Here is a 20,933-nt window from a genome sequence, read left to right as displayed (position 1 = left end):
TATAGTGTCAGAGTAAATAGGAGATGGAAAGAAAGTGCTTTCTTGTATTCCTCTTGTTATCTTCAACTGTTCGTAAAATGGCCTTAGTCTACAACAACGTTCAGGTCCACCATTAACATTGAAACCAAAAAGAAATTTGTCAAAGACTTCTCTTCTATTTCTTAGCTGGAGCCCAGAGTACACATGGAGCTCTGGAAAAACAATGGGCCAGATCCTTAGCTAGTGTAAATCAGCATAGGTCCAATAACTTCAGCTGAGGATCTGACCTATTGTTGTCATGTTCCCTTTGCAGCTGGAAAATAGAGCACGGTGCAAAAATAATAAGGAAAGAAGCCAAGAAATTCAAGGAAGCTGCTGCATTTGCAGTGGAGTGCACACACTGATTATCTGTTCTACTTAGGATGCTGAGAAGCTGACATGACACCTTAAATGAAGCTTGGAAACAAGCTGGACTGCGAAGTTATGAATTGCTAGTGTTACATGCATCGAGAGGAATAATAACTGTTTAAAAAGCAAATGTCCCATGTAATAATAGCCAGTTATTATCCTGCCAGTCCCAGATCCAGCTTGATGCTGCAACAGGCAGGCAGCACTGTTCTAATGAAGTGATGGAGAGGACAGTGTATTTCCTACAAATCACATTTCTGTTGGTCTAACTCTTTTCCTTAGGAAAAAATGGAATTTTCCTCTGAACACCTCAAATCTTTACATTAAAACAGCTTTTGAGCCAGGTTTAAATATTCATTCTTTATTGCTTTGGGGGAGCTGTGGTAGAGCTGCATCTGGAAATTAAATTGTGTAGAGCTCATTATACTCCTATATAATTTGATAGAGCCACTTAAAGTCAGACCTTTATCTTATTTTTTGGTCTCTTCATTGCTTTCCACAGATGAAAGATTCCCCTCCACTCCTCTGTGATTCTTTTAATCTTATCTTACCCTGGGCTCCATTAAAGCAACAGATCGTCGTCTCAAATGCAGTGTATCGTTTAATCTTTTCCAACACAGAAGGACATGATTTGCAATCTATTTATAGAACAATACACAGAATATGGAATTAACGGGGCCTCAGCTTCTCCACTAAGCATAGAGTGACTGATGAGATAGAAAGATTTGACTGCATTTAACATATGGAACTTAAACATTCTTCTGCAATTATATGGTGATGTTTCTTGTTTCCTTCAGGGCTACACAAGAATCTTAATAAATCAGGGCTGGATTCTGCCAGGCATATTTACATTGCATAGTACCTGATTCCTTGAATACTGATATCAATGGGACTACTCAAGGAGTAAGCCACTATTCCGCACGAATCGGGTGGTCAGAATCTGTCCCCAAACCAGAGACACTTTTCACTTAATAAATGTCTTCTAAAGAAAACAGCCCCATGCCTTGCTGCATTATTAATAGAGAAGCTGCTGCATTCCTTCTCCCATCAGGACAACTGAAGGTTCTGCATCACACTATCACGCACAGGATGATAAAATGTATTTGTCCGTGATTTCTCTCTGTGTCTTTCTGTATCTTGCCTCTAGAACTTCTTTCACACAAATCACAGCCTTACCCACTGATGGGCAGAGTTAAGGTGAGCATGCCACAACTCAGTGATGGGTATAGCCATTGGTTGCAAGTAGACTGAACAGTAGGGGGAGCTTTTCTTGTTGCAGCTCTGAGGCACGCTGCTTGCCCGAGCCAAGAAGAAGAGGGGGAGCTGTGCTCCCTCTCAGTCCTCTTCAGTGTAACTTTTAGGCCAATCCCCCGCCTCCAGTGCTCTTTCAACATCGGCTGTGCCCAACAGGCAAAACCCAGCCACAGAGAGCGATCATCTCTGCAAGGCAAATGGTACCAATTGGCAAGCTTAGTCTTTTATCATTCTTTCCCCCTTACTGAGACAGGAGAGATGATGAAGCCAAACAAAACAAAAAACAAACCAACCAACAAAAAAAAAAGAAAGAAAGAAAAGAAAAAAGGTTTTTTTTCTGAGAACTGATTTCCGGAAAATTAGTTTGTACCTCAGCCCTGTAACGATGGCAACAGATTTCAAAAGTGTCTGTCTCTAAAGTTATCTGGACATCCAACCCTCTCACTTAAGGAACCAAACCCAAACCCCCAGCTGGCTTTTGTTGTCCACAACGATAACGTGTTTTTTTAGAAATGCTGGTAGTTTTATCATTTATTTGGTGACAAACTCTTTTACATCCCCATTCCTCCCAGAATAGCTTCCCAATCAATGATTGTAATGTGATCTATTGACCTCATCCCATGGGAGGCAGGAAAAGGGCTAACTATCCCATGCTTGTATGACAGTTGCCTGCCCCAGTGCAGCCACTGGGCCTGGGCCTGGCTGAAGGAAGCTACGGAATGGCAAAGGGGACTCTCAGAAGAATGTGTGGTGGAGAGGGTCTGACTCAATCTCCCTTAGGGACCAGAGCTTTCCCCTGTGAGGCCAAACCCTCCCTGGAAGAAACAGCCGCGTGGAATGACTGACCCTTTGGCTGCACGAAGCTTATTTAATGGGAATCGCGAGCTGGGAGAAGCGTTGGCTGACCCTATTGGGGGAGCACACTTTGTGGGCTTAGCTGGTAGTGGGGGCTGTTGTGGGAGCACTACATAAAGGAGAGAAAGCGGTACAGGTATGGGCTGTCAATGGAAAGAGCAGCATGTGCTGGCTGATAAGACTTGTTCCTGTGTCATTAGGTCCGTCAGAGTAGCTGTTGTTCACTACAAATGGCAGCTCTAGTTTCTGCCTCTCTTCCCAGAGACTCCATGTCTCCCCCCTTCGCCTTCCAAAGGGGAAATCATTGCAATCCCGGCCCTGTGGTCACACTCAGTAATAGGAGGAAAAGGGTCCTAAAAGATGGAATGTGAGCCCATGGCAAATCCCATGTCCTTATAATAATAGCAATAAAAAACTGGCCACTGCCACCTCCCGTGCTTTCCTGAGCACCCAGGAAGAAACCTGCCTCACATTCTGCATGGGCCTCTAATTTGTCAGCCGAAAGCTCTAGGGTTGTCATGGTTACTTGTTTCTCTACCCCTTGTTTTTGCATTCCAGCATTGTTACGTGTTCTTACTAGAATGGCTCCTAATTGTCCTGATTCAATAGCTAGCAAAGCTTGTGCTTCTTATGTGGACTAAAATGAACTTGCTGCCGTATTATGGAGCTAGAGGACAATATGGAAAATTGCCTCTTTATTGTTATTTTTGTTTAGAGTTAATGCTGAGTTGGGTCTCAGCAGCTACACTTAGATGAACAACAGGTGGCTCGAATTATCATCACGCAACAGTCTGCATAGTAAACAGAAGAGTTTTGCTTTACCATGGCAGAGCAGGAAGCTGGGTAAATATTTCCTAAGGAGCAATTTCTCCAATGAATTTAGCGTCTTCTGTTTGTGGAGTACTCACAAGCAGATGGCAATATCCCCAAATGATGATGATTATGTATTATTTGTATCACTGTGGCACCTAGGTGTACCAGTCATAGCACATAGGAGCCACGCTGCGCTAGGTGCTGTACAAACATAGAACAAAAAGTCCATGCTGCATCACTAGAGCTCAATACCAGGCTCCTCAGTACTTTCAGCTGAGCATGTTGGCAGCAGCCCTTCTTGACCAGACTTAGGCAGTTTCAGATTTGGTTTGTTTAGACACCAGAGATGGAGAAGACAACATTAACTATTACAAATCCTATCAACGGTGTTACATAATTAGCCATCTGGGCGGTGCTTTCCAAGCGCAGCACCGCATCCCTGCAGGGAGCAGAGAGGAGACCCTTTCACGTGGGTGACCAGGGAACCACCAAAGGATGGGGGAGATTTGTATGGGTGCTCGCGTGTTACAGCCTACAACCCAGTAATGACTAATGAGTGATAGTAGAGAAAGGGGGCATTTATCAGGGACTGCAACAGACGTGCAGTGCCCCATGGATGAGCAAAGAAATGATTTTAAAGCGGGTCAGTATTCAAGTATGTGCACATGGGTGGAAGACTCAGCCTTTCAGCTCTGGTTCACCTGTTTGAATCCTCCCCTCAGAGGATGGGTTAGGGACGTCTAGTTGTCTTATGCAATATGGGGAACACAAGCAGGAGTTTGAACTAGAGATGGCTGGAAAAGGTTACATAGTTTAAAAAAAAACAAAGGAAATGAATCATTTGACTTTTTTTTGCTATTTTTTTTTTGTTGACAATCAGAAAAATGCTTTACTTTTTAAAACCCTCCAATAACTTTCAGTGTTCCCCCTCTCTTACTCTCCCTTTCCTCCACTGAGGAGGTGGGAGGTAAAAAGGGGGGGAAACATTTAAAAAAATCAAAATGCTGATTATATTTTGTTTGTGTTTTTTTGACAAAAAAACTGAACATTTCCAAGAAAAACTTTCATTTCCTTTGGAAAGCAGTTTTTTTTGTTGTTGAAAAGATATCAACCAACTCTAGTTTTTACCTTATTTCTTCCCCTTCTGCAATCTACCTTTTTCCTTTAATTGGTCCTTAAATCACAGTTCCCTGTCCTCTACCCTGATGGATCTGAGCAGAGCTCTGATAATGCCTCCCTTGCTTAGCCAGATTGTTTCAATGTTAGCTTCTCCTAGTCTTCTCCCTTCCATGCTCCAGAGGATAACCACCTTCCCAGGGCATCCCGCCCCGAGTCAGCCAAAAGAACGAGACAGCCACGTTGAAAATTTCAAATCCAGTTGGCAGCAAATCACATATGCTAATGCTATCTCTATTGACAGATGTGTCAGACATCTTTCTCAGGGGTAAGTTGATGCCATAAATCTAGTGTTAAATATTCTCTTCATCATCATCACTCTTCATCTTCCGTCACATTTTCCGTGCCTACAGGAAGGAGGGCTGTAACACAGGGAACAAGCTGTATCTAACGTGCTTCTCAAGAAGAAAATAACAAAAACGAAACAGTCGGAAGGACATTTATTTCTGACTTTTCCTGGTGCTGCCTTGATTCCCTTTTAAACATTGCCACTGCTACTTCTTCCGTCCTTTCCACAGATTTACAGCTGCCAGTGGAAAAAACATTCTCAGATGTAGCTCTTGCTACCTAGAATAATCTGCCCTGTATCTCTGTTCACCTCATTGACTCCTATCTAAAACAATATTATTTCTCCCTTTTCCCTTTATTCCCCTTTCTCTGTGTTATTGGTCATATGATTGAATGCTTTAATTCATCTGCCAGACAATGTGCCCATTCCACTGCTTTTCCTAATTTATACCATATACTCTTTAGTTGCATGTAATGTTCGGTCCTGTAAAGCACTTTGGGATATAGTTTTATATGAGAGCTGCTCTAGAAAATGAATTCCTGTCGCATAGTACTTCCCCTTATCTACATTTGGGTGTTTGGTCCTTTGCTGGATGCTCATAATGGAACAAGAAGGCATTCAAAGCTTCTACCCCACATTTCCTGAGCTTCTAGGGTCAAAATGCTGTAAGCAAAGGCCACTGGCTAATAAATGAAACATACTGAGCACACTAAACTAGAATACTCAAAAGCATATTTACCGAAGGCCTGGAATCTGTTGAAGGTTTGTGGAAGCTCTGTGGCAGCTGAAGTTATATACTCAGGTGGAAGTGGACAAGTTCAGATTAGCTCATGTGAAATGCTGCACTAAAACCATGCTAATCACTTTGAGATTATCAGCTGTTCTACTATCTTTGCTTGCTTAGCAAATCTAACCATTCTATCGTGAAGACCCTTTAACACTGTTGTCCACAGAATACTTTGGCATCTGAGTATTTACACTTCTCCCTCATTGTGTGTGTGTGTGTGTGTGTGTGTGTGTGTGTGTGTGTGTGTGTAGAAACCCCCCCATCCCTTCAGTCAAATTCCCCCCCCCCCCCCGTTGTGTTGGAAAAGCTCCCAAAAAACCTCCCGGGATGCAGCCTGAGCACCTGCCGTCTGTGGTTTCAAGCCAAGATTTGGCACATCCAGACTTGGGAGAACTCATTTTGCCAAACTTAGAACCTCAGGGGCAGCTCTAGAGGTTTGACTGTGTTCGGCAAGCCAGCAAATGTCTGCCAACAGCAGTGACATGCCCCCACTCAAAGGGGTTTCTGCATGTTTTACTGTCCACAGCAATCCCCCAGCTGCACCAACGCTATCCAGAATTACTTCCAAAGTATGCCTCTTTAGCACAGAGCAGAGCTTCAGGAGGGACGGCCATTGAGACATGCCTGGCTCAGATTCCTGCCCACCTCAATCATTTTGGCTGCTCGAATGTACTGCTGGCTGCCATTGTCAGTGCCTGTGCTTTTAGGAGGGGTTGCCCACCGTACTACAGCCCAATGGCAACACAGGCTGCATGACTAATGCTGCAAATCATACACATGCTACAGGATTTAACACCCCCCCACACACACACACTGTAATAGCACTGAAGAGTGAGACCCCTGCTTTCTTCCATGTTGGAGTGGGACCAAAAGGAGGTTTCTTGCAAAGAGTGGGGCATACCCTCTGCAATGGGAAGTCTGCAAAGCGGAGCGGCAAGTCATGGTATATATTTTTTATGGGCTAATACACCTGCCAACCAGAAAAGGCACTTCTAGGGCCCACGTAAACTGGTTGGGCTGTGCAAAGGTGTGTAACATGAGCTCAGTGCCTAGACAGCCCTGTTTGCCAGCAGTCCAGAGGAAGGCATGTGCACTGGGGCCTGAAGTGGATTTGTTAGAACAGAGTTGAGTCTCCTTTGTTTAAAAAGTGGAAACACTAACCAGGTTTCACATTCACCTTGCAAAACTGGCCAACTAGCCAAGGGCCCCAAACACCACATGCTTAGTAACTGGCCAGGCCATGCCCTTTGAAAAGGAACAACAAATAAACCAACAAATGGCAAACATCCTTTAGATTCTTTGTGGCTGGCTGCACTGAACTTAAAAAAAGAGAAGAGGAAGAAGAAGAGACCCTGAGTGAAAACCACATGACTCCTAGTGTTGCAGACAGGAGGGCATTGACATTGTGTGACCAGGAAACTGCCGAGCTTGGCATGCCTCTTTGCTATTGAAAGCAAGACACGTGGTCTTCTGTTCAGAAGCAATACCAGAGCCCTGAGAAGATGGGGCTGAATGCGCTTAGCCTACGGAAGGGTTCACCGAGAGCAGATATGGCAAGTGTCTCTAAATACTTAGATAGAAAGCTTAGGGCTAGGCCAGTAATAAATGGGAAGGGGAAATGAGAAGAAATGGCCCTACATTTACAAATTGAGGGTTCCGTCGCACAGCCCTTATTCCCTAGCATTGCCCTATTGGGATATAAAGGCTGCAGGACCTATCACTGAGATCCCACAATCCATGACAGCTTGCAGAATTCCCAAACCCAGGTCTGGTGTGGAGCAGTGCGGTCTGCAATGGGATTTGCAGGTGCCCAGCACCTCTCAGTATCAGGCCCCAAGTTCATACCCAGATAATTCTACACAGCCCAGAGTTCCTGCTACAGTTTATTGCCAACATTTCATTCTCCCTGGATATGATGCTGGAGCCAAGGGGCTTGGTACTGCCATAATTAGTTGGACTGTAATTGCAGCAGCTTGGGGACATCTCTGCTCTCAGAAGAGAAGAGAGGAGTGTGCATAATTAAACAGCCCCCTTCAAAACTCTTTAATGCACAAAACCCTTCTATTCCTTTCCATTGACATTGACACCCTCCAGTGTCATTATCTTGCAGCAATAGGTACCTCCTGTATTTCTTCAACACAGTGTCTATCCAATTAATGTACAATGAACTTTCTTATGCTTGGTGAGCATGCAGGCAGCATCAGACTTGGTACAAACAGCTTCCCCCAGGCCCCCTCTCCCCCCATCAGCTTTGCAGTGTGAAAGAGGATCTATACTTGTTATTTCTGGAGCTTGGTCCCAGTAAATAAAAAAGGCCAGTAGAACAAACCAACTTTGTTTGCTATGCTTGATAGAATCTTTCCAACTCAATGAGGCATTTGAGCGGGTTATTTTTAAAGCAGGACAATTTAAGTGACACAAGGACAAGTGTCAATGTCCCCAGGAGATTAAGGAGAAATGAGGTCTCCCTTAACACTTTGAAAAACATTTTGTTTAGAAGCAGTTCAGCCGACAGAGCTAATATTGTCTGTGGGGGTTTTGCTGCCTTCCTTCCTGTTTTTTGTCACCACTTGTGGCATTTGTGTGAAGACAGGAGCTTTGCTGCTAACTAGGTCTCACCTGCTTTCCCCCTTGAAGCCATAAGGCTAAATTCTCACTGACACCAAGAAGGGGAAAAGCCAGAAATCTCTCAAGAAAAGTAGTTCTCTCAAGATTCTCAACCAGTCTTATAGGCTCAAGATGTCTGGAGCATTCACATGAGCTCTCCAAAAGCACCCAAACTTTTGGAAGCTTAACTGAATCAAACCCACACTCAAAAATCTTCTCTCTTCTATTCAGGTTCCTATACATCCCTCATCACCATAACTTCTATTGCATAATATGACTAACATCTGTCACATAAGGTTTGTTCTTTCTCTCTTCCTCTCCCCAAAGGGAAACTGTTTGGGGTTTGAGAATTTATTAAGGGTCTCATATTAAGAATATAAGAACATAAGTATGGCCATACTGGATCAGAGCAATGGTCCGTTTAGCCCAGTATCCTGTCTTCTGACAGTGACCAATGTCAGATGCTTCAGAGGGAATGAACAGAACAGGGCAATTATCAAGTGATTCATCCCCTGTCTTCTGTTCCCAGCTTCTGGCAAACAGAGGCTAGGGACATTCAAATCATGGGGTTGCGTCCCTGACCATCATGGCTAATAGCCTCTGATGGACCTATCCTCCATGAACTTATCTAGTTCTTTTTTAACCCAGTTATAGTTTTGGCCTTCATAACATCCCCCGGCAATGAGTTCCACAGATTGACTGTGCATTGTGTGAAGAAATACTTCCTTTTGTTTGTCTTAAACCTCTCTGAAGAGTTACTACTGATTTACACTGGAGGGTGCTTTAGAACATTTGCAATCCTGAGTCTTCCTGCCCTGGAGAGCCCAGATCAGATACTTGTACCTGCCTATTCTTCGCACTGCGCCCATGCCAGCATGAGTACAAACTGAACTCTTACATGAGAGAGATGTTAATACTGATCTGAGCGGGAGAGCCACTTCATTGTCGAATCTTTTAAATATTCCAGTTCTCAGACTCAAAGGCGTTTGTGACATTCACTCAAGAGCAGCATTGTATCAATGTCAGGAAGAAGTTCTGTTCTTAAAACATCATTCAGAAATAAACAGTCCCCGTCACCCCCTCAAATTTACCAAATGAACCTTGTCAGAAATGATCAATTCATCTCTCACTGAGGCTGACCCAGTCTTTGCTGCATGCCAGAGGAGAGAATTTGACGACACCGCACAACGCATTCAGATTGCCAGATCTCCTTGTAATTAATTCTCTTGTAATACAGTTTGGGGAAAGAGCAATTTATCTTTGAGGTGTTTAAACTGATAATGGGTATTTTTTTGTCTCCTCTTTAAGGCAAAATTTGATCTCAGTTTGTTTTTCAAGGACATGTGTGTGGATTTTAATAAACATCTGCAAATATTTGCTCATGCCATTTGAACTCATCTCCGCGTTAGGCCAATACCTTCTGAGCAGCAACAACAGCTGGGCTTTAGCATATGATAAAGTAGGGAAGCATAAGTGCTGTTGAATGCCTTCCCATTTCTCAACTTTCTGAAAAAATGCAGCTGCACCTAAAACTCAAATTAAGCTGGAGAACTCAGGTTTAATCTCACTCTTATCCTCCTATCTGTACATCTATTTGAATGTCACATTTAGCCAGATATGACATGCTTATGTTATTTCTGCCTTTATTACTGCTCATTAGATGACCCAAGTCTAAGTCATGCATTCAGCTGTATTTATCTCTAGTTTTAGGAGCCTGCAAATTGAAATTCTTTTGAGCAAAACTGCAAAGGCTGGGGAAATTTGGAAGAGAATTTAAATACATGGTCTGAATATTAAGTTGGAGACTAGGGAGGAGGGAGTATCTGGCTGCTGACAGAATTTCTGTTTAATGAGTCAGATGTTTTGCTGTGACTTGTCTCCATGGGATGCAGCAGAGTGGGGTATGTCCTGATTCTCAGACTGGCTTTACATTTGTCCTAACCTTGTTGTAGTTTAGAGCAGCCTCAGGGCTGCCCTAAAATGTGTCAATTGGTACTACTGACCTACTGAGAATAGCCAGACTGCAGTAGCACTCCAGCTATGCCTACCCCTTTTAAAAGAATTCATTAAAACAGGAGGAAACCATTTCTAGCTCTAGATTTTAAAATGTATTTATGTTCCATAACAGTTGTGCTTCCTGCAATAGACTGAAGTTCTTTTAAAGCATCTACAGTAACTGACACACACAAAATATTTACCATGCTGGTGACAGACGGAGAAAAGAGAGAGAGCCCAAGGCATATTTAGCACAGCCAAAACCTAGGAAATGCATTTGTGGTGTTTCACGCAAAAAATGCCATCGCTTAGCTTGCTCCTTAAAGGGAACAGTGTATGACAGCCCTGATGTGGATGCACAGGGCTAGCACATGTGCAAGGAGCTTTATCCCGCCCCTCCTTGCACGACTCCTCCGATACCAGATACACTTACACTCCCTGTACTCAGGGAAGCATCAGAATTGTTAACTTGCTGCATCCCGCAGTGGGCAAGGCCTATGCCCCACCATTCCTTCCTTCCACTAGCCCATGTTCCAGAGAGGTCTCGCCAGGGACTATGGGGATGTAGGATGCACGCCCTAAAGGATGATGCAGACTAGACACCTTGAAGAAGAACTGTTCTATTTAGTCTTATGACTCCTCTGAGCCTGCAGGGTGCAGCACAGCTCTGCAGCCCCCCCACCTCCACCCAGTGGCTTAGTTGTTCCTAAAGTGATAGTCACATGCGTGGGGAGGGAGAGATTCATTATTGTGTTAAATATTCTGTTATCTTACCCTGAAAATAGATTCGCTCAACTCATTTTTTTATAGCAAGCCAGATTTCCGTCCTGGGCTTCTGTCCCTATTTTACACTCGGGGGGGGGGGGGGAGGGGGAGGGAGAGGGAAAGTAGGGCTGAGTCTTCTATCTGCACAGCCCAGAACAAGGAACTCCATCCTCCATCTACTATCTCCAGACCTTTCGGCTCATGCTCAGAGTTCAGCCCCAAACTATAGCTAGGAACCGTAATGCCCCCCCTTGGAATCCCATGACGTCAGTCTGTCTCTGGCAGTTGTCTTCAGGACACATCACCCTGCTCCCAAAGTTCTTATTCTCAGCTCCCAAGGACCCTTCTCTTTGCTGCCAGCCGTCTCAATCTCAAGTCTGTCTTCTGTTGCATGCCTGCTGCCTCTTGACTTCACAGCTCAACCCTGCTCCCTCCCCCTGAGGTGTTTGCTAAGACATGCATTCCCAGTGCCACACGCTCTGTCTGTCCCCTGTCAGGTCCTCCTGCAATAGTCACCAGCTACAGTTAAGTGACAAGCTTGGTATGTGATCCAGGAGGCAGAAATTTAGGAGACCTGTGTTCTATTCCTGGCTCTGTCAGTGGCCTTGAACAAGTCACCTCACCTCTTTGTGCTTCTATTTTCCTGTCTGTAAAATGGGAGTAATATGGTTTACTTCCTTCATAAAGTCCTTTGAGATGTACAGATAAAAAGAGCTATTACTATTTAGGTGGGAAATTTAACCATTACTTATATTTGTCCTACTCCAGCAGATGGAAGTCAAACCTCTGGGGGATGGTGCTGGAATCCACATGATGTTCAAAGTAGCTTCTAAACTCCCATAGACAAATCCCCAGTGAGACTATCATTAGTGCATTGCTGTGTGTGTCTTTCTCTTTAGTATTCCTACGCTAATCAGCATGTGAGGATTACTTATGCTTTTGACTTGAGAAAACTTTACAAATCCAGCAATATATCCAATGCCAAGGGGAATTAGAAATTTAAATCTAGGAAAAAAATTATACACTGTGTGTGTCAATACAGCAAACCTGATGAGAGCAGCAATCAATCATGTGAGCATGAAGGTTAGCGGCATATATCCTCTTTACAAAACAGATCAACAGCCAACAAAAAAAAAGGGAGAAAAATGAATCCATGCAAAAATCTTCAATATGAATCCTGACTGCATGGAAATGATACCATAGCAATGTGGGAGGATAGGCTTGTGGTTACGGCATGGACTTAGAACCCAGGAGATCTGTATTCAACTCTTGGTTCTGCTATAGGTGTCTTGTGTGACCATGGGTGAGTCATCTGTTTAAATAGTAAGTTCTTTCGCGTAGTAACTGACTCTCACTGAATGTACAGTACCTAGCAATGGGGCCCCTGTCTCAGTTAGGGCCTGTTGTGTTAGTTGCAATAAAATAAGTGAGCCCAGAGAGGCTGCCATAATAACATAATATTATGCAGTATTTGTCCAAAACAACATTTGCAAAGGCATTTTTCTCTTTAAAATGTTGTTTTAATCACAAATGACATTGTAAATTAAGGCAATGGGGGGATGTTGTTTTTTTTTAAATTAGACATTTGAATCTGTAATAGATTTTGCTATTTAGCAATGAATGGATTGTGGTTTTAGTTGCTTAAAAGGTATTTGAGTGACCTGTGAATTCACAGTGCTGGGAAATTAATTGTTAATTGGACATGGTTTTGTTGTTCTTTATGTTGTGATTCCAAGGTCTGAAATTGAAGTCTCTGCACGCAGATGGGATTGATTGTGGATCTGTCCTCACGGGAACCAAAGTTAAATTTTCCATTCGCAAGTAGCTTTGGTGCTGCATAATATTCAGTTATAATGCTTGTAATATGGTCCTGTTCATTACCTGTTGGAATATATTCTTCTGACTTGGGATTCTGATGGAGAGTGCTATTTGGGACGGAATTGTTCAGTAAAGGGGATTTTGTGGTGAATGTTAAAAGGGGATTTTACTGCGGGAGAAAGCTGGAGGATTGACAGTGCTAGAGACTGAAATCCTATCAGCACAGAACAGATGCAACACAGGAGGCAGTTTTGCAAGCTCACGATACACACTTCTTTGCTTGTGAGAGAAGGTGGACAGTGAGTGAGTTCTGAGGAAGTCTGGGCAGTTGGAACTCTGGGAGATCTTCGAGAAGGGAGCTTTCCATCCATGACTCCACAACATGCTTCAACGCTCATCCAGAGTAGAGGATAGGAATTTAGACTGATTTTCAAAGAAGTTTAAGAGCTTTAGGCACCTAATTCCCTAATCCCATGGGAACTGGGCACCCAAATCCCTTAGGCAGCTTTGAAAAGCTCGGACTTCGCCTCATATCCCATCCTTACCAGTATCAGTGCTTTCTAAATTGCTTTGGGATTCCTTGTCTATCGCAAACGCGATACAAAATCAAATTATTTTCTACAGTCATCTCTGACTGCAAGTGAGATGCTGGAGCATATGCATGTTTTATTTATTTCTCCTACAGCTTAGTCTTGATTTTATTCATTTCCATGTGTGTTTCCTTTATGTGTTTATAAAACTTGTATTTAATAATATATTGCGTTTTGTTCATTATTGCAGGAGAAATTCCACTCATTACAGCTCTTGTTGCAATGGCTGTCACTTGGACTTAGCAACAGACACTTTAGTGCTTAATAGCTTTACTTCAGTCTCTTCTGTAAAAGACAAGGAGGTGCCTAGGTGCTATTTAAGCTACTTAGAAGAAAGTCAATTACTGAATATTTGTCTCTAGCGCATAAAAAAAGACAAGTCAGCCCCATCACCAGCTTTTATTTTATTTTCAGATTTGCCGCAGGGAACATTATTTAACATTCCCACTCGGCAACAAGATAAAGCTGGACCTTTTTTGTGTCCGATACTTAAGGCCGAGGCCTGGGCTACAGCTAAAACTTGGGTCAACCCAGCTATATTGTTCAGGGCTGTGATGTCGCTGGGTTGACCTAACCCCACTGCAAACACAGCTACATCAACAAAAGAATTCTTCCATCAACCCAGCTACTGCCTCTTGGAAAAACTACAGCAACTGAAAAACCTCTGCCATCACTCTAGCTGGGTCTACACTACCCGCCTGAATCGGCGGATAGAAATCGACCTCTCGGGGATCGATTTATCACGTCCCATCGGGACGCGACAATCGATCCCCGAATCGACGCTCTTACTCCACCAGCGGAGGTGGGAGTAAGCGCCGTCGACGGGAAGCCGCAGAGGTCGATTTTGCCGCCGTCCTCACAACGGGGTAAGTCAGCTGCGATACGTCGAATTCAGCTACGCTATTCACGTAGCTGAATTTGCGTATCTTAAATCGACTCCCCCCTGTAGTGTAGATGTAGCCTCAGATAAGTGTTGACACTAGGTTACAGCAGTGGCACCTGTAGTGTAAATACTCTGTCTTGGTTACAATGTCCTTACAACCTACCAGGCATAGGTCTCTCCTGCCTAGCTCTGAATGTAATCCTTTACTCCTGTGTAAAGTAAATACAAAGGTGAGGTGTAAAACACCTCTGCTCAGAATGGTAGCACTTCACACTCCCTGGGAAGAGTAATGGTAGGCAATTATGAGTGGGTGGAGAGGTGCCCAGGAGACAAAGGGTGTGATTCTTCACTCACTCCTGCTAGTTTTACACCAGCATTACTCCATGGACTTTCAGTAGATATACTCCTGATTTACACCGGTGGAAGGAAGTGACGATCCAGGCTCAGTTCTATGGTAAAATGGGGTGCACACACTGAAAGACTTTGAGAACCCCTGCCCTAAACATTATGCCTGCTGGAATGGACTGTGTGCATCAGTGAGATAGATATCGTTGGCTCTTCTCTCCCCTCGGTTGTCTTGTTTCCTGAGCTGTTCCTGTGATGCTCAGCTCCAGAACAGAGACATGACTGCATCCCCTCTGCTATATTACAGACCCATCCGGTTACTGTATAGCAATCTCTGGGGTTTGAAGCTAGCCTCTTGGCTTTTGCTGTCATTTGGATCTCCTTTGAAAATTCTTGCACTCTTCCTGGTTTGATAGTGAAATTATTCCACTATGAAATATAAACTTGTCTGAGGATAGTTCTGTATCCATAACAACATTCATTCCTCCCAACAGGTACCTGCTTCTCTGCTACCTACAGCACTCAGGTCTTTTTCACTAGTATGTAGGTAGGTGAGCAGCTTGATTTTTACATATGATTAAATGTCACAGATTTCACAGGGGGGCTATAAGGAAGCAGCACTGGAACAGTGCAGTGATCTCAGCCACAGATAACAATGATGAAATCCACTTTCAGATTAATGGCCTCATTCCTCTCTAAGGACCTTCTATGAATATCAAGGTTGGAACATAGTTTAACTTAATTGATTGACAAGCTGCAGGTAGGTGGGTGAGGAATTCATGAACGGGCAGATGGGAACTGGAGTATATGCATGAGGCAGTTCAGGCTATGTCTACACTACGCACCTTTTAGTGACACAACTGTGCCGCTACAGCCGTGCCACTATAAGGTGCGAAGTGTAGCCACTTTCACCCACAACAAGCGGCGGCAGCTTTGTCGGCAGGAGAACTCTCCTGCCAGCAAAGCGTGTTCACGCCGGCACTTTTTGTCGGCAAAACTTTTGTCATTCGGGGGTGTGTGGTTTTTTTCACGCCTCTGAATGAAAAATTTTTTGCCAACCAAGTTCCAGTGTAGACAAAGCCTTAGAGTGGTGTGGTAGCTGAGAATTTATGCAGCCTATTGATACCTTACTTGCTTCAACCCATCTTATAATAAATGCCATACATAGCAATTTAGAAGTTGCAAAGATGAACCAGCAGAGGCTAGACTTTCACTGTCTTGAAATATAACCTCGTGTCCAACCAGGTGGCTGTACTGGAATTCTGGATAGTTTGATTTCCAGTCTGTAGACACTTATTCTATCTTCCAGGCTGCACCACAACGTAAAGCCAAGAAGCCAAAGCTCAGTTTACCTAGAGGCTTCTCAAGTCTGGGCTTGATACTGCTGTCACTGATCACAATCCACACGGAACCAGATTCTCAGCTGGTGTGCACTGATGTAGTCACTGGAGCTATGCTGACTTACACCAGCTGAGAATCTGTACACTGACTTCAGAGATTTCAGATCAGAGCCTATGTCACCAAATCATTGATGTGCTTGGAGGAGGGGGATATGTATAAATACTCACTAAACTGCTACACACCAAAGCTTTTCAACTCTAATCTAATCTAATGCACCAATCTATCCATTTGTGGTATTTATATGGTAGGACTGTAGTATAGATATACAGAGACAAGGTGGGTGAGGTGATATCTTGTATTGGGCCAACTTCTGTTGGTTAAAGAGACAAGCTTTCTAGCTTACACAGAGCTCTTCTTCAGGTCTATGTAAGCTCGAAAGCTTGTCTCTTTCACCAACAGAAGTTGGCCCAATAAAAGATATCACCTCACCCACCTTGTGTCTCTAATATTCTGGGACCATCACAGCTACAACACTGGAAATGTATAGAAATACAGTGAGGCTCTGCTGTATAAGCTACTTAGCATTAAAATTTAAACCCAAAGGGATCTGCTTGTGTGAGCCCTATGCCCACAGGCAGTCCCACTGAAGTCACATCACATTGCAAGGCTGGGTCCTACATGAATTACTGTAGAGACTCATACCAGCCACATGATGGCTAATGCCATGTGAAACAACTGCGTGGATGGCACTTTTTACCAAATGGGCAGAGGTGTGTGTGTGTGTGTATATACATATTTTATATTTACATTATTATGCATTTATATTATGTTTTTCATCTAAATTACATTGTGTTACACTCTACATTTCAAATAGCTGGTAAAATGGAGATTTTTTGCAAGATTTTAAAGGATATACAGTATATACACTGTCAAATCCATTTTGAATGTAGATGCAACACCCAGAGCTAATATATGGCAGATGCATTTCATTTCTGCATGGCAGCTGTCCACTTGCTGCTATCCTAGAGGTCCAGCATGCCAACATTTGTGAATTTGCCGGTCCCATCTCTGCCCTCTGAGATGCAAGAGGGAGACACACCCTAGATACTTGCCTGGGGTAGAAATAACACATCTTTCTTCTACTACCCTCCATCGAGTCCCCTAACACTGGATTCCTGGCAGACAACATTTCACAGAAGAAAAGAAATCTTTAGGCTAGATCTACACACAAATGCTACAGCGCCGCAGCTACACAGCCGTAGTGTAGACACTTACTACAGTGTTGGAAAGGGTTTTCCATTGCTGTAGGTAAGCCATCCCCTCGCGAGGCAGTAGCTAGGCTGACAGAAGAATTCCTCCATCCATCTAATAGAATCTAAACTGGGGCTTAAGTTGGGTTAACCACATCTCTCAGGTGTGAATTTTTCACACCCCTGAGCGACATAGCTAGGTCGACCTAAATTTTAAGTGTAGACTGGGCCTTAGTCTCTAGTAGCTATAAGAACCTGATTCTGCAATCCTGGCTCTCGTATAAGTTGGCAGGTCCAAAATGAAGAATCCAATACATGCGTTATATTTTTGCACTGAATGTATTAGTATATCCCTGGTAAACCCCAGAAATTCCCAGGAGCTGCTGATTATGGCCAGCCTTTAATTCTGTATGACATGCAGTAGCTTTTTATTTTTTTTTAAAAAGCTCGGACATGATAAGACTACAAAGGGACCACGCTGCCAAAAGGGTGAATAACTCCTGATAAAGGTAAAAAAGAAGGATGTACATTTTTTATCACAGTGGAAGCGGGCTGGTGTGTAATCAAGGGCAGCAATGGAAACCCCATTGCTTCATACATTTAAAACAAGATTAGATGAAAATACATTGTAGTGAACTAGATTGTGTGTGCATAGATGTGGGCAGATGAGTGTGTTTGTATAGGCGTAAGTAAATGCACGTGTGCGTAGAGGTAGGTAAGGTGTGTGTGTGTGTACCACTGCCCTTACTAGATAGAAACAGAAGTGGCAGTTGTGTCTCATATGACTTACACACAATGATTTTGAGATTTGCCATTAGCTTAAGTGTAGCAAGATGGGCTTTTGGAGCAGAAGGCTGTGAATTCTATCCCTGCTTTTTCCAAAAAGTTCCCAGTGGCCATGCTGTGTGACGCAGGGACAACAGTGAAATTCCAACGTGACCATGGATTTGTTACAATATCATAGGGGACAATTCTTCCCCTATGGGGGAATGGTCTAGGTGACCGAGCCCTGTGATTTGTGTGTAACTTTTATTCTTCCCTTAATGCTAGCAACTCCCATCATGATAAAATGCCCATGTTGCGTCTGCGTTGCTAGTGATGCTACCAGTAAAACAGTATCACCATTAATGTGGTGTGACTGTAAACGGTGCAGTCTGTCAGTGGAAGGTGCTGTCTGGGATAAATGGGACTTACCTTTTGTGCTCTTCGCTTGTCAGCTCTCTGATTCTGATGATAAATTCGGCTGAAATTGGAAACAATAACTGGGACAGGCAGCGCAATGACCAGCACTCCGCTCAGCGAGCAAATGGAGCCAAATATCTTTCCAGCAATCGTCTTGGGCACCATGTCACCATAACTAGAGGGAAACAAAGACAAAAAGAGGGCCCGCTCCTTTAGACAAAGCCAACCATGCCAAGAGCCTGTGTAATTTCACTGAGCATGCAGACAAACTGAAAGGTCAAGCTGGACAGTAAAATCTAATAGCCAACAACAGGGCACTGGTGCATTGCATCCCAAACAATCCTAATACTAGCTCCATGGGAAAAGTATCATTGGATTCAAAGAGAGTGTCTTGATAATAGCCAAAGTCAGGTCTTGAATAGGAGCCTTACCAAAAACTTAGAACAGCCTCCTCTTGGTCCCCAGTGAATATATAGTCAGAAACTGTAACTGGAGTTTTCAAAAGGACTGGTTCATTTTAGGTCGACAACTAAAGAGAGTGGCAATCTCATGTCCTGGTATATGCATAAGATGATCACTACAGAGATCAGGAAGGCGTTTCCCCACAATGTGCAGGATTATGCTATTGGCTAGCTGTATTATAGTTTGGATTTGCTATTCATATGTTTGTCTGAACTACAGGTGTTGGCCAGGGCTGAAGTCAGGATGCTGGACAGGAAGGACCAGTGATCTGAATCTGTGTAGCAAATCACATGTAATGGAGGGACCTGATTTACCACTTCTTTTATACTGGTGTCACATTACTGATGTCCATGGATTTACCCCTGATTTACTCCATGGTAGGTCAGAAGAGAATTAGGTCTTTCGACTCCAATAAATGTCAGGAAAGCTATGATTTAGAGCTCTGCAAAATGACTGAAACCTCAAGCCAAGTCTGCTGCTGGGCTTACCTTACAAACTGAAAACTGAGTTTGTGTTCATTGAAGGATTCACTAAGGATTGATAAGGAAAACTTGGGTTGGTTTATATATTTAAATAAAATTCCAGTGGACACTTCTGGTTTCACATATATTCAGACGTTTTTGATTTATTTAACCCCAAATTCAATAAGAAACTCAATCACATGAACCCAACTGGAAAACATTGAAACAAATCTTAGCAAACTCCAACCTAAGTTCTGCACAACTCTCTCTTCATTAACAATTTTATTTTGCATTTGGAATAATGTTGGTATAAGCAGAGATAAAAGAATCCCCTTAATTTTTATACTAATTGAAAATCATGTTGATCTAACTTCTTTAGATTTCACATGACAAAAACTGCCACAGAGTAAAGTGCTACTTTACTGCTGTTTGTGTTTTTATTTTGCATATTGCAAAAGCTTTCTGCTGTATTTGTATCTGTGGAGAAACCCTCAATGCTTTGACTTGTGGTTACTCACTAGTGCAATAAGAAGCATGCCTGTTATTCCCTAAGGGAACAAACAGTACTGTAACTGCTCTGGGTTCTGACAGGTGATTGGCTGACCTAGCTTACTGACTGCCATATTATAGTGAAGGCAAAGCACTGTAGTGAAGGTAATTGGGATTTTGAATTTACAGTTTAGTCTGACGCAATCTCCATATTGCATCACAAATGATTGGACCTCTTAATTCCAGCTGACTGCCCCATCACTCATGATTCCTCCATATCACAGCACAACTTATCAGAATTTGGAATTCTAATGGCGTGCCAGCTATTGGCAAAGCGAAAGCAACCGCCCTGCTCTCAACGGATGCGGAGGTGACCTCGGCCAGAGAAGGGTGTTCATGATCCCATGCAGTTTGCCTCTAGAAGTGATTTCAGTGCTCTCTTCTGCAAATGACTGTCAGACAAGTCAAACTCACACCCAGAGAAATGAATTACAGTGTCTTCAGAGCAGCCAGTAAAGGTCACATTTTGTAGTTAGCACCCATGTGGTGTAATAGGAACATGATGAAGTCAGTTATCGACTGAACTTATTGGCATATATGAGTTGCCTTGTTAAAGCATTCATTGTGTATGTTACCATCAAAGCAAACACAAATGACTATAAGCTGGAGGAAGGAAAAACAAAAAGCAGAGCAGACAAGATTTAGGCACTCTACAATCAATACTGTAACTTGTTTAAATGTGTATTGCAAATGAGAGCCCAGGATACAAACCTTTTGGGCACAACAAGTGGGATATTCAAAAGCTCCTAAGTGACTTAGGAGCACAGCTCCACTGGGACAAGGTGGAAAGGCTCTGCCTGTGTTCGGCATGTAAAGGATTCCCTGGCTCCCTGCCTGATTCTTGACTCATCTAGGGCGGGGCTGTGAGAGGACGGGGGGGAATGCAGAAAAGGGGGCCAGGAGAAGGGCGTGTTCCTTCTCTGTTCTGCTTACTGAAAACTGGAAAGAAAGGTCTCTGGCTGCTGTGACCAGGGTCGGCTCCAGCTTTTCTGCTGCCCCAAGCGGCCAAAAAAAAAAGAAAAAAAGCCCATCGGTGGCACTTCGGCGGCAGCTCAATCGCGCCGCTTCATTCTTCGGCGGCAATTCGGCGGCGAGTCGTTCACTCCCTCTCTTCCTCTTCAGCG

At 43.5% G+C, this 20,933-nt stretch overlaps 1 protein-coding gene across 3 annotated transcripts in view; it reads right to left on the bottom strand.

Moving 5' to 3' along the window:
* KCND3 (potassium voltage-gated channel subfamily D member 3) overlaps positions 1-20,933 on the bottom strand; it is a 236,023-nt gene that overhangs the window by 28,406 nt on the left and 186,684 nt on the right. For all 3 annotated transcript variants that reach the window (XM_054028737.1, XM_054028738.1, XM_054028739.1), the window contains exon 3: positions 18,350-18,512. In XM_054028737.1, coding sequence (XP_053884712.1) covers positions 18,350-18,512 — 163 coding nt within the window. The remainder of the gene's footprint in view (positions 1-18,349; positions 18,513-20,933) is intronic.

Source organism: Malaclemys terrapin, chromosome 4 (assembly GCF_027887155.1).
Source record: "Malaclemys terrapin pileata isolate rMalTer1 chromosome 4, rMalTer1.hap1, whole genome shotgun sequence".
In the NCBI taxonomy this organism is placed as follows: Eukaryota; Metazoa; Chordata; order Testudines; family Emydidae; genus Malaclemys; species Malaclemys terrapin.
Note: the sequence above shows the minus strand (reverse complement) of the source record. Positions and strands in the feature narration are given on the sequence as shown.